At 32.1% G+C, this 14,456-nt stretch overlaps 1 protein-coding gene across 4 annotated transcripts in view; it reads right to left on the bottom strand.

Moving 5' to 3' along the window:
* LOC117102690 (fibronectin type-III domain-containing protein 3A-like) overlaps positions 1 to 14,456 on the bottom strand; it is a 77,862-nt gene that overhangs the window by 12,730 nt on the left and 50,676 nt on the right. For all 4 annotated transcript variants that reach the window (XM_033243071.1, XM_033243072.1, XM_033243073.1 and 1 more), the window contains 6 exons: positions 9,575 to 9,776; positions 7,936 to 7,995; positions 6,418 to 6,610; positions 4,006 to 4,130; positions 3,573 to 3,735; positions 2,175 to 2,261 (listed from right to left, as the gene is read on the bottom strand). In XM_033243071.1, the coding sequence (XP_033098962.1) occupies positions 2,175 to 2,261; positions 3,573 to 3,735; positions 4,006 to 4,130; positions 6,418 to 6,610; positions 7,936 to 7,995; positions 9,575 to 9,776 (830 nt within the window). The remainder of the gene's footprint in view (positions 1 to 2,174; positions 2,262 to 3,572; positions 3,736 to 4,005; positions 4,131 to 6,417; positions 6,611 to 7,935; positions 7,996 to 9,574; positions 9,777 to 14,456) is intronic.

Raw genomic sequence — 14,456 nt, 5'->3', positions numbered from 1 at the left:
AAATTCCCTTGCCAAGGTTTACAAATGACTGGGTTCAATACCTGAACTTCCAAGGCTCATAAAGGGAAATAATTAATGAAGTATGAAATATAAATATGTATGCACCAAGGCAAGATCACTCCACTCCTTCAAGACAAGAATTAATTTCTGATTTCAAATATATTTGTTTAGTCACTAACATCAGGCCAGTAGCCAAGTTCTTCCAAGGGAGTTCTCTAGACGTGGGATCCAGAGGCTAAGCCCCCATGGGGTCAGCGAAACCCCTAAAGCCAGAGGATGTTTGTGATTGATGGGTCTAATAATGCTATAAAAGCAGTTATGTTTGAAAAAGGTCTGCAGTAAAATATTCCATCTTGAGTCTGGGTGGGTCTGCAGTGCATTAGTTGGGTTTGAGGACTCGTCCGGGAGGGGGTTTGCCAGACCATAAACCCCCCCCCCAATCCCGCCTGCTGGCCTGAAATTCTGTACCACCATTCCTTACATGGGTACCTTACATCAAAAAATGTTTAACTGAAAATTTACAATAATAAGGTACAACTTGCTTAACAGCTAAACTCCACTACTTTTACTTATAATGTTGACCTGACTTAATAGTTGTAATGAACTCTGACTGACCTTCCAGCAAATCTACCCAAAATGTTCCTAAGTAATTGATTAAATTCATCAATATTTCAGTGATCGTTAGAAATCAATATTTTTTATAAGGACTTTAGGTTAATAGCCGGGGTAAGAGACCAGTCAGTACTGTGCAAACATCATCCAAACGACGCAATCCTACAATCTATCACACTCAAAAAAATAATCGCTTATCAATCATTTCTGTGTACCTTGAATATTCACTGTCGTGCTAGTAGCATTACTAATAAAATGGCTGATTTGCACAACCTCTTGGCACTACCAATATAAAGCAGTAGACTAAAGATTTGAAGTGGCAGGCAACCGATTCAAAGCGGTATGTTTACAGATTTCTGAGAGGTACGCTATCGAATTAAAACCGCAACCATTTTACAGCTACAGCCTACTGAATTAAGCTGGTATCATAATTATCTAAAGCAATACATTTCCGAGTTAAAGCTACTGAATTAAAAATGATACCATTAGATTTAGGGAATATGCTATCAATTGAAGATGTACTCTATGATGTTTAAACCTATCGTACCTCATCATTTTTTTTACTATGTATTCCCCACTACTTTTCTAATCATCTTACTTTGTGACTTTAAAAACTAATTATTTGTATTTTAAGCTCTGTCAAACTTTAAGTGACAAATTTGTGTGATGTGCCCATATATGGGCATGATGGTGTCATTATTACACCCAAATATGGACATACAACAGTTATTTGTCACATAAAATTTGATGTGGACAGAGCTTTATAAGGAATTTTGACAATAAAATTTTCTAAGCGTTACAAAATCGTACTAATAGGTAGTTTTCGCTGCACGACGTTAACTTTAATGTTAGTACCCAACATGCAATGCGATAGCTCCGCCCCTTTTGTAAATAAATCGAAATACGCATGCGCAAACCCGTAACTAACGTACATCAAGCACGTAAAATCCTGAAATTTACGTACTCCGCAACGAAAGATGAATAAATTATGATGTCATCCGTTAACATTAAGGTTAACAATGTGCGGCGAAAACTACCTAACACTCATTGGCCTTCCATCTTATCTATACAAAACAAGATTATTTGAACAAATTTGATGGCTTAAGCTATGATTTTAACCAATATTTACAGAGTACAGAACTTTTTTTGTCAAAAGATTATTAGACCAAATTTTCACTTAAAGCACAGAATATTGTGGTGAGGGCATTAGGTTGATGACTCATTGGAATACAAAGTAGAAGTCATTGAACGTAGTTGAAAAATGCTAATTTACGTACATTTTTAACGAAGGAATTATAAGATGGAGATAAATCAAAACTGAGACACAAGACATTATTATATATGTAACTGTAGTTTTGCTTATTTATTACCCCAAAAAAGTAGTCTTGTTAATTCATTAAGGTACAGTAGTTGTTAAACTATTAACTAAATTAATTTATTGTCAAATTATAATAAAAATGTAACCGGTTATTGTTTTTTCTTCTTTTGAGAGTTCCATAATAATTGTTAATGAATAGTAAAACAATAATTTATAAAATTAATACATTAAATTTGATACTAACCTTAAATCTATATTCAGTATTTCGTTGAAGGTTTTTACAAGTATGTGAATTTTCATCACCATTGAAGACTACTTTGAATCCATGTTTCTAAAGAAGGAAATATGTTAATCAAAATTGATAAAAACAATTAACAAAGTTGAATAGACAACTTACTAAAAGAATTAAACTGATGTATACCGGTAGGGATGATGACTGATGAAGATTTCAATTGATAAAATGGAATATAAATTATAGTGACAGTCGAATAGTTTCATCTGGTTTTGTATCGATATACCTAATATCAACTTATTGGTTTATTTGTTTAAAAATACATTAAGTAAATTATAGTGATGTTATTAATATGAGGAAACGAAGTTGATGAAGGGTCAGTGGTCTGGAAGAAGTCACTTCCAGAAGATTAGTCAAAATGAATTTTATTAACACATCTAACTTTAAACTGTTGTCCATGGTGACATTCACTGGCACTGATATCTAGGAGCGAGATAATTGATAAATAGTAAATAAAATGAATTTGCGGGAAATGGGTTAGTTAGGAGGTTTTTTTCTTTCTGTGTGAATTCGTCTTGATTTCCGGGATATTTCTGCTACGTTAACAAGATGGTGGCGATGATTTGAGTTCATAATGTAATGATTATGATAATGATGAGATGATGATTGGTATGGATGTTAATAATGATCATTAGTTTTTTATTCACATGGCCATTCTATAGCAAAACAACGTAACTTGAAATTTGCACTTTTGGAGAAAAATAGAGTTAAAATTTGCATGTTTGGAACTTTACAATAAATTGTTGTACCCTTTTGAAATTTTGCAGGATTGTATATCTATAGACATTGTGATTATATGTAAAATTTTAATTACAACTGTTTGTTTATTGGGAAGTTATTGGCGATAATTACAGATACATTGTTTTGCCTCGGAAACATGTCAGACTCGGTATTGTTGCAAGTAACACATATTTTTGGAATTTATAATGTTTGGGGCAATCATATGTATTACCTAGCTTGTTCATACGTCGCTGTTAAGATTATTAATATAAAAACACCAATAACCATTTGATTTTGCCTTATCAAACTCCATCAGTTTAAGACAATTTTTATTACCATTCCGAGGCAAAACAACATATCCTCATCGTAGATACGTTGTTTTGCCGCGTAATCTTGTAGTTGCGTTGTTGAAAACAACTAGATTTTAAGTTTTGTGCTTAAAGATAGGTGGTGCTATCTCCAAAACGACTCATTATTGAGACCTGAAATTTTCACAGGTAATTCAGACGTGTTATACTCCCAAATGATCTCAAAATCGACAAAAATGTCAGTTAAGTTATTTTGCCCTGGGATGGCCGTACAATAATTAATTATTATTAAAATTAATAACTTTTAATTCAGAGCACCTACATTTGTTTGGTCATCCATTTGTAAAATATATCGAGTGACATCACTCTCCACTGGTGGCCAGGTCAGTTCCAACTGAGTGACACCAGCCTCTTTGAGTGAGGGCGCTTCAGGAGTTGCAGGAACCGTACCGGACGTGTAGCAATGCATTGGTGTACTGTAAGTACTGCAATTTAAAAGATTATTTATATTATAAAACAATACTATGAGATCAAAAAATACTTTCATTTTAGATTCAAATTACTATTTAACAGAAAAACAAATTTTCTATATAGAACACAATATTATCAAATTATCATTTTATTCTTTTAAATATAGATATATAATAATTCTGTTTTTTTTTTATTGTCATATATTATTACATTATTACAATAATTTTTAATATAATTATAGTAACTATTATCTTTTTTTTTATAATACAAGCATTTGTTCTTACCTTTCTCCAAATTCATTTACAGCTTTAAGTTGGAAGGAATATTTTGTTGCAGGCTGAAGCTTTGTATAACGGAACTGTTTTTGAGATCCTTTAAATATTTCATTAAAACCACCGCCACTAATTCCCTATGAACAAAACAAAAATCATGTTACTTACATATGCATGTCTATATTAAAGATATTTTGGCATAAAGGTAAAGGTAGGCTTTAGCACTCACAGTCCAGATTGCCCATCTCTCTTTCTTTGGCATTTGACCAAACTGTACAATAGTGTGGGGGAGGGGATGAGGGGATTCATCATTCCTCATGCAATAGTCTATAATGTACTATATCAATTTATTGCATTACACTTACATTTTATATTCTTTGCACGTTACAAGTTAGTGGACATAATAAAACATAATTACACATTCCTAGTGCATAGTTCCTTAAGCATGTTTACATGAACTTGAATAAACCTAAAGGCTCTCCTTACCTTATTTAACGTGTATATATAGCACTAAAATGCTAGAAAGAAGAATTTAACAGCTACGGTACACTTCAGATGTGGAATAAACATACTTTACATATGCAAGAACATGTACATGGACATTTGATAAGTGTTCTAATTTCCATTGTGTGAATCCATAATGAAAACACAGATGACCCATGCTTCCCATATTAAATATTAATTTATTCTTCCCAAATCATGTAAATATAAAGAACATTTGTTCAATGTTAAGACAATGAAGAAGTAATGATAAGAACTCGTTACCACAAATTAGATAAGGTCCTATCTGGAGTGAAGAGTGACTGAGCAGTCAGTGACTCCGCACATGCTAAGTATTACACGAAGTAATACAGTACTGATTATAGCATAGTATAAATTATTAATATAATAATAAATAATAATTGTGATGATGTACAGTGACAAGTAGTAATCAAGATAATAATATATAAAGTAATTATCATCATTATCATTAGTTGGAGCATGCTTGGGATGTAAGAGGCACTGGCAAGTCATCCATCACTGCTAATTGCGTGGTATCACCATAAATATTCTCAATATCATAAATATTATAATGTAATTAAAATTTAAGTATCATTTCTGGATTTGGATTAATAGTGAAGAAAGGACTATAAATTTTGCAGAAATGAAAGAATGAATGAATTGAAGGTAGATACACACATACATAATAAATACGTACAATATATAAAAAAAAAAAACCAATAAAATAAATTAATATAACCATTTGAGGTATATTTATTCAAAATTCAAAATTCAACATAAAAAACATTCATAGCAGCAATAAGGTTGAATTGCATATGGATGTATATAGGTAAACTATTAAAATGGCAGAAAAAAGACAGCACAAAAAAAATATAGTAAATTCCATACAAAGATGATATACAAAAACAGAAAAATCACGAAAAAGCAAAACCAACATCAAAATGCAAGGAAGACAATACAATACAAAATCACTTGACACTGGACAACATTTTGATGTTGAAGCATAGAGAAAAATAGGCTCCCAGCGGAAGCGTGTGTCTACTGCCTTATACAGGAGTTTTTGTTTTTTTAATTTTATCTTATGTTCTTCAATATGCAGATGTGTGTATTATTGTAATGTATCTGGACTTTTCATGAAAATTTTCTTTCATAACACTATTCTGTATAGGCCTACTACTATATTACACTAAAAACACTTTAAAAATGAGTAACTCTTGGAGTTACCACGTTATGTCGTTGATCACGAAGAGTACTACCATGTTCTAGAGGGCATCCTTCAAATGACGGTAAAAGGCGTCCTTGTCGAACGCGTGCTGCGTAGAGAATAGAGAACCCCCTACCTCGTGGTAGTAGTACCCACCATGCCAAAACCGGATTTACCCTTTTCCACCATTTTTAATTGCTACATCATGACATAGCGTCTATGCCATCGTTGGGGGCAGTAGACACAAAAACCAGACAATAAAAGGAGGGGCAAAAGCACAAAGACACCGGAAAGGGACAATGTTGAGTTTAATTTTGATTTATAATACATCAGCAAAAAATGGGATCGGACTTGTTTGGAATCGTTTGGTTTTGCTTCTGTAACATTTAACCTTGGGAGGGGGGGGTTCTTAGGGTCATACAGGATCTGTACTGAGGGGCAGGGAACCAGGCGGAGAATCTACCCGAAGTGTGTGAGTTTTAAAGCTAACACCTTGCACAACTGCCATCTTCTAGTATGAAGAGGCTCAAGATCTAGTGTTACAAGTCCACCTGTCCCTGAGTAAGACCTACATGCCACAAAGGGGCTGCATACTCTAACACAGGAGTGGAGTGATTGGATCAAGCGTGTTTCTCAAAAATAATTTTTTTACAAAGTAAATGATAAATTAATAAAAATTAGTAAGTTAGTAAACCAAAAGGAAAAATTTATAATCTTACCATATCTGTTTCTAAAATATAACTGATGATCTTTGACCCATTATCATTTGGTGCATTCCATTTGATAACTAGGAAGTTTTTGTTCTTCTGTGCACATTTTGGCATAGATGGCTCATCCGGCTCACACCCACTCGTCGTAAAACTCGAAGGTTTTGATGGCAACCCACGTATGTTCTCAAATATTGCACTCACACTGAAGAGAAATCAAAACAGATTTTTGATTATATTAATAATTTCATTATTATCGATGTATAATAATGCGTTATAAACCTACCCTTGAATCAACGCAATTTATAACATGAACTAAAATATAACAATTTACGTAACTTTAAATAAAAATCAGCAATAATAATGAAAACATATTATTGGTCATCATCATTTCAGCTATTGTCAGCCCACCGCAGGGCGAAGGACTACCCAAGCTGGAACTACCTAATTCTGTCCTGCGCAACTCCCATTCACAACAACATTGGTCATCAATACAAAAAATACCAACTAAGGGCGTCTGAGGTAAATAGGAAATGAGAGGGTTGATGTGTTCTACGACATGCATACAAAATATTGAAATAAAATTGGAGACCTTTACAAGATCAAGAGAAGTTACATATATGTTTATGTGAAACATTTCAAACACTGTCATTTGAATCCAGATTACAATATGAATAACCAACAGTTAAAAATATGGTATTTACAGTTCACATGGAATACATTAGGTATGTTAGTATTTCAATTCTGCTCCCATCAATTTCAATATCAGTGGGCGCAGATACATATATATCTCAGAATATTAACTGATTAACCATCACACCGTTGCCAACGTTTCTACTAAACTACAAGGTAATGAGCCTGCGACGGCCACGCTTCAGCGATTAGCATGACACTTGTACATATGGAAATACTGTTTATTTGATGATACAGTGCTTGTTTCTCCGTACGGAATACTTGGATTCTTCCATATGGAGGAGATCAACGCAGGTTCTGACGTCCACAAACACATGTTATGTTTTAGTGAATTTAATATCATCAACTGTATAACATATTTGTATGGTTATATCAGATGTGATGAGGATGAATCCTGTTTCTTCTTAATTTATCTTTAAAAATATAAGATTTTATCTTTTGATTGATAGATTTAACATGACAGAAATGAATTCTATTTAATAATTTAAAAACTATACTCACACACTCTATGTAAGATATTAAAATAGCAAAAAAAAAATAAATAAGGATTTCATGAGATCTTCAAGTTATAATTGATTCAGATTTCAATAAATTGGGAATATTTTAGTTAATCTTTGCATTTGAGCAGAAATTAATAACAAACTTGGTATTGATACTCATCATAGTATCTGTGAAGTTTTTCCAGGGCGAACACTTAGGTATGTAGAATATCCGGCCTGGAAAAAATCATTTCTGCGCCTCTGATTATTAAATTTATCTTTACAGAAAAAACCTTCAGCACCAAATGCACACCTTTTCTAGCCGTGTACAATATTATCTTGTAAATGCTTCTCTTACCTGGCATGGTATTCTGTGGCTGGTTTAAGGTCTGTCAGTTCAAACTGCGTCTCAGTATCACTAAGGAAGCAAATAAAATATAAACAAACACATTAGAGCAAAACTATTGTTCTGAGTAAACTTTTCATTAACTTTGAAAAACACAAACTATATTAAATGTTAGTTTTTTTTATAGCACATTTTGCCAACAAGTGCTAAGCCCATCACATATTTTTTGAGGAAGCTGAATGAATTATGAAACATTCAATTACATAATATTAAATAAAAGTGCCACGTAGATTTAACTAATCCCTGCTCCCAATCGCTAACTAAATATTATTTACTGACAATAAAATTTGAACATCATTATTCACAATTGATGATAACGATGATGAAAAAAACCCAAAAAACTAAGATACTGATGATGTTAACAGATGTAATTTCCAAAGGTAATAGCAATTATTGTAAATAAAATCCATTGACAAAATTATCAAACAACAACAATCATCTATGCCAAGGCCAAAATTGAGATAATGGGTTAAAAAGATACTTAACAATAAATACATTGACCACATGTGTATATTATATTGCACTCATCTCCCTAATGACATACACAGCTTCGACGGGCCTCAATTGTTCGGATTTTTTTTTTAAATTCCCATAAGCGAGTGGTTGAAACATCACATTGTGTTTAATTCATACGATTGACTCATAAAACCAACTAAGCGATGTACAGATATTAGGACATATAAACAGGTAAATTATACAAGAGGTTGTCTTCTAAGATATCAGTTTAAAGTAGAACGCTTAAGTATTCGTGTTACATAATTGCATGGTAGATGATGTATACACATAAATGTAGATTAAAGTATGTTACAACTCGGCCAATAATACTAGATAGTTCAGGGATGTTAACATTTAAAAAGCTGGCTAATCAGTTTCAAAGTACAATGCTCAGTGGTTGCGGTTACATAATTGTGTGGCAGAAACAAACATGTGACACTCCTAAATATGGTCATGATGACATCACACCAAGACCATATATAGGCACATCATGACTATATATGGGCATACAAGTCTAAGATAATTTAAGATTAACACACACATTAGGATTCTGCCAATCACACAATGGTTTCTTCAGGACTTGTACATTTCTAAAAAATGCTGGCTAGCCAAATAATGATATAATTATGGAATACTGTAACTTTAACTAAAGCACTTGAGTAGTGTAATCTTTAGGGAATCAGAGGCTAGCTATCATCCATCCATCTCTCGAGGCATCTAATGGTACAGCTATCATAGATCAATCATCCATCCTCATGCTTCGCATAATAACCTTTCATACATATGTTAACATCTTGCTAGAGTAATATTATGCTTTGCATACCTACTTATGTTTTTGTGTTTGTTTTTGATTTCTAGTTTTCAATTGCTATAGCCATAAAAGAAAAACATTGACTTCTAAATTAATTTCTGTTCATTTCTTTAGGTGATAACACTTGCGAATAACATGATGGAAATAGATTAAATATTAAATTAATACTCAGGGTTAAATTAGGTAACATTTAGAGGCAGGCTAAGAAAACTAGGGATATTAATATCCCAATCTACCCAGCTTTTTTCAAAAATTTTAAATGGAAATAAAAATAATAATACATACCTGTCAAAAATACTTGGTTGTCTTCCTTGTGTTGACACCGTAACTTCGTATTTGATTTTTGATCGTTCCATATTAGGAGACGACTCATCGTTGCTGGGCTGGAAGTTCCAACCAAGGTGCGCTGACCGCGCCAGTATTTCAGTTACTTCAGGACTTTCAATGCATGAGAGAACTTCACGTTTTCTTCGAATATTTGGGTCTTCTGTAAGAGAAGAATTAATTAATTCAAGATTAAATATTATTATATTATTCTCATGTTACTGTTTATTGTCATAACTAATTAATACACTTTGTTCTTTCTTGTAAACATTCTTATTTTCCAATTATTTTTTTTATGAACAGAAATTACATTGCATGTACATAAAATCAGAACACAGAGCCTCATATATAAACCAGTAGTGCTCCTTTCCATAAATTCTTTTATTGCAACATTTACATTCAACACCTTTTCTTGGGTTAATACTCAATCACTCTCTTTATTAAGATTCCATGTTCCACTCTCCCAACCTCAAATCCTTTATAAATCCTAGCCAACTTAGTATATAAATTTATTTATTAAATTTCCTTTATTTGTTTTGTATTCACTTGTTTACATTATTGGCTGAATAAAGAATGAATCCTATAGCTTTGTACATTTCCAACTTCAAAATCCTGTTCATTCTCAAATCCTCCCATGTATTAATACTATTCATAAAACCTTTCCTTTTCTTCAAACCAATCAGTTAACTTGTACAGTAAGTTTCCATCACCTACAGATTTACCCAGCCCCAAAATTGTCCCCTATTCAGAACCTCTTTTAAGCCCCCATGCGTTGAGGTGAAGTCTCTGTCTGAAACCTATCAGAAGTAACTTGCACAATCCACAAGTAACTTTCCAACATCTACAGATTTACTCAATCGTCAAATTGTCCCCCTATTCAGAACCCCTTTTTAAGCCCCCATACGTTGAGGTAACAGTCTGTGTCTGAAACCTATCAAAAGCTTTCATCAGGTATTTCAGAAGTAGCTGCAGTTGAGTCACCAATATGTGTTAAGTTCAGATAAGGAATCCAAGATTTCAAGTAAAATATGTTAACAACACTCAAATTTAGGATCAAGCCATAGCAATAGTAATAATCATAATAACAGGATTATAATGTGATTTAAACAATGTAATCAACACACATAATCGCTATTGCCAGGTACTGAGTCACAGTTATAAATAGAAGGGTGGCTGTAGTATTTTTACACCTTTAGTATACTCCTGAGGATTAATAACCTCTCATAGACTTGTAAGCACTCCACTCATCATTAATTATTATAATATAATGTTAATGAATATTTAGGAAGTAGATTATTAATGGAAATAGCATGGAAAAATGGCGGGATGTCTACAGCATAAAAGAGTATTTGATGTTATTCAATTTATTTCTTTGTACATATTTAGTTGTGTCTGACTGTTTTCCCAAAGGCCAAATTCTGCAGAAAACATGAATATAAATGATATAAGATTAAACAGATAAAAACACATAAATAATGAAAAACATTTATTTATGATTTCATCCACCTATTATAAATCCATTTATTTCTTGTTTATATCTTGGATTGCTAACCTTCCTTACACTCATTTTACTTATCATCATAAAACAAATTTTTACTATCTATAGTATTTACACACTATTGTGATGACAAAAGGATCATGTATGCTGTAACAATAACATACAAATAATGAAAATGAAAACTCATGATAAAGAGAAAATGTTTAAGAGTGAAAAATTCTGATAATTATAAATAATTTTAAATAAATAAAAATAAAGTTATTTTAATTAGGGAAAAATAAAATGTAATTTCAATGCTTGAATGCGTAATTATTAAATTATTGACAGATTAACGACTATAAACAAACTATGGATTCCAATACATTTAAACTTTATAGCTTTACAATCAATGGCCATCAATCAATGCTAATAATAAAATAGGAATTCATGAAGTGCCTTTTACCTAAGGATACATGGTGATGAAAAATGGGCCAAAAAACATTTAAAAAAAAAAAACCGAACAATACAACAAGGAATAAAAAAAGCATGATGATTAACTTCGCCAGAGGGGAAAAGGTGCATTTGAATGTGGTTTTTACAGTACAGTAAAACGTCCATTTTACGTACCCCTTGGTACCAAGGGGCGTTCATAAATTGACAAATTTGTAAACTAGATCAGGTGTCAGTTTCCAATACCTGGGCCTAACTATCCCCTACCATTGAGCGCCGATAGGCTGACGACGGCCAAGCCTAGCACGAATCAACAGTGCAGTAGCGTGGTCTACCACGCTAAAGCCCAGCTGAATTTACCTTTGATAAAGACCAAATTATTTTAACTACCGGTATTAATAAATAGACAAAAAAAAACATGATTTTATTAAGAGTAATATACATTATCACTTCCTAAAACATGCGCAATCAGACTTTTCCAAAGGCAATAATTGGTCGATGATGATGTCATCAGGGGCAAAGACCATTTGTAAAATTGACTATTCGTAAAATCGACATTCGTAAAAATGGACGCTTTACTGTATTGTGGAACTTTTTTTTATAAAAAGGGAAGGGCATTAAAGGAAGTAGTCAGTAGAAAAAAATGGATAGCAGATAACTACTGAACTTCCAAGAAATATCTTAGTTCATGGTATGCAGTTGAGACATCTTAATGTTGTTCATTCATATTAGGCCTACTATCAATCAAGCATATTGTTTAATAATTCATCTAAAATTATAATGGACTCAGTAAACATGAATATACTGTCAAAATTATAATGTTGATAATCATTATTATAACATCATTGCATGAAATAACATTACTCTATATATGAAAAATTTACTTAAATTGCAACAGCCCAATACTATTCAAATTACCACCGATGCAATGAATAATCAATACAATTATAGAATATTCATAAAAATAACTATAATAGTTCTAAGAATGACCTTCACTGGTATGCAATTACAAATTTAATCCAACTCCAGACCTGTCTATTTAGCTTCTTCAATTAAGCCTACAGCATTGCTTAACTTGCTTGGGAATTCCTTGTCAAGCTGGGAAGGCCTGTCGTACGTTTCCTGTGTGACGACTCACAAACCCAGTACGATTTGGCCAGGGACCAGTGGGTGACCGCATCCTCCACATGATTCCACCGGGAGGTTAATAACAGTGGTTGTGTTCATAATAATAATCGATGTGAGCTTAAGTGCTGGCCCGTGTAATTCTTGGTCGTTGACCTGTTTCATTTTGTTTTATTAATATTTACCATATTTTAATTACCTCATCTTACTGTGGTAATATTTATATAGGTATAATAAAATTTTAATCATCAAATTCATAGGAAGGACATCATTATTTCAATGTTATTTATATATCAAAAACATCTTAGAGTTCAGTAAAACATTACATGCAAGTTAAGCATGGGACGGATGGAATATAACAAGCTGTTGAATGCAACAAAATTATAAATATTTCGATTAATTATATAATATAATGTATTAAACTAAAATAAGGTTCATCGTGATAATACTTACATTATTTTATATTATTTCAAGTATAATAAAATGGTTTTTTTTTTTAACTTATGAAATGCCCTTTCAAATGGGCTAGCTAGTAAACACATCACACATTTTTTTTTATAAGAACCAGTAAAATTTTGCCCAGGCTGAGTGTTCTTATTTTTTGGCCCAATTCAAGCTCAAAATGTTCTTATTTTGTTCTTATTTTTACACACCTTTCAAACTTATTATTGTACAGGCTTAATATATTACTGTACTGTATTATTATAGAGGACATATTACATAGTCACACCTACTACATATTAAGGTACAGATAACATTTGTTGCATTTTTTTAGTTTTTTTGAAATAAAAATATCAATTTGTTCTTAATTTTTAAGCAATTTCAGCCTCAGTGTGTTCTTACAAAAAAAAAGTGTAGACTACTAATAAACCACAGTTGGGCAATTGTACATCATAGTGCTGCATGTTAACATCACAATTGGCTAGTTGGGCATGTAAACATCATGGTGGGCTAGTAAGCAAACACCACAGTTGGCTAGGTTGGCAAGTGAAAATCATACTAACAATAATCATAAATTTTGGACTGATCCACTATCAGTTGTCTATCATTAATGAATATTCATTTTTCTAGTGAGGCTGTATGTAAACAATATTAAGCTTGGTATTGAAATGGAAATTCAATGGAAAGGAAAAAATGGATTGGCCATTATTACATTATGCTAATATTCCTTTTATAAGATTAATACATGAGAACCGGTTGCAAATAAATAATTCAGCTGGTCCATTCAAAAGGGTGTGTCCGTCCACTGTTCATATTTCAGGGACTGACGTCATTTTTTGATAACGTTAACCAGTCAGGTTAATTATCTAAAAGTGCATACTGCAGCCTGTCCATATGGCATAAGCGACCGGTATTAAATTTTCTTTATTTGTCATATAATAAATACATTATAATTGTCTAACTGGGATAATTATACAAAATAAATTTAAATATAAATATAGTTTAACATATTTGTGCAGTAGTTACAACACATTAGCTGTATCCAAAGATTAACCATAATTAGATACTGTATCTCAGATATTTAAAATTAGGAATACATTTAAAATTAGGCATGCTCATTTAAAATTATACAATTGTACAGTATATAAAATAAGACAAGCCCATTAGAATAATTCTGTACACACCCAATTAAAATGACTGTAGACACAGTGAAATATATTAAAAACCGATATTCCCTTTTTTGGAAAAATTTAATTTTCAAAGAAAAGATGCATATAATTTAGAGACAAGTATATTTGTAAAACCAGATTTGCCTATCCTTAGATTTGAATGAGACTAATTAGATCTGAA

This window comes from Anneissia japonica, unplaced genomic scaffold (assembly GCF_011630105.1).
Source record: "Anneissia japonica isolate Jap-2015-1 unplaced genomic scaffold, ASM1163010v1 scaffold287759_len370742_cov166, whole genome shotgun sequence".
NCBI classification, from domain to species: domain Eukaryota; kingdom Metazoa; phylum Echinodermata; class Crinoidea; order Comatulida; family Comatulidae; genus Anneissia; species Anneissia japonica.
This window is presented reverse-complemented; position numbering and strand designations above follow the sequence as displayed.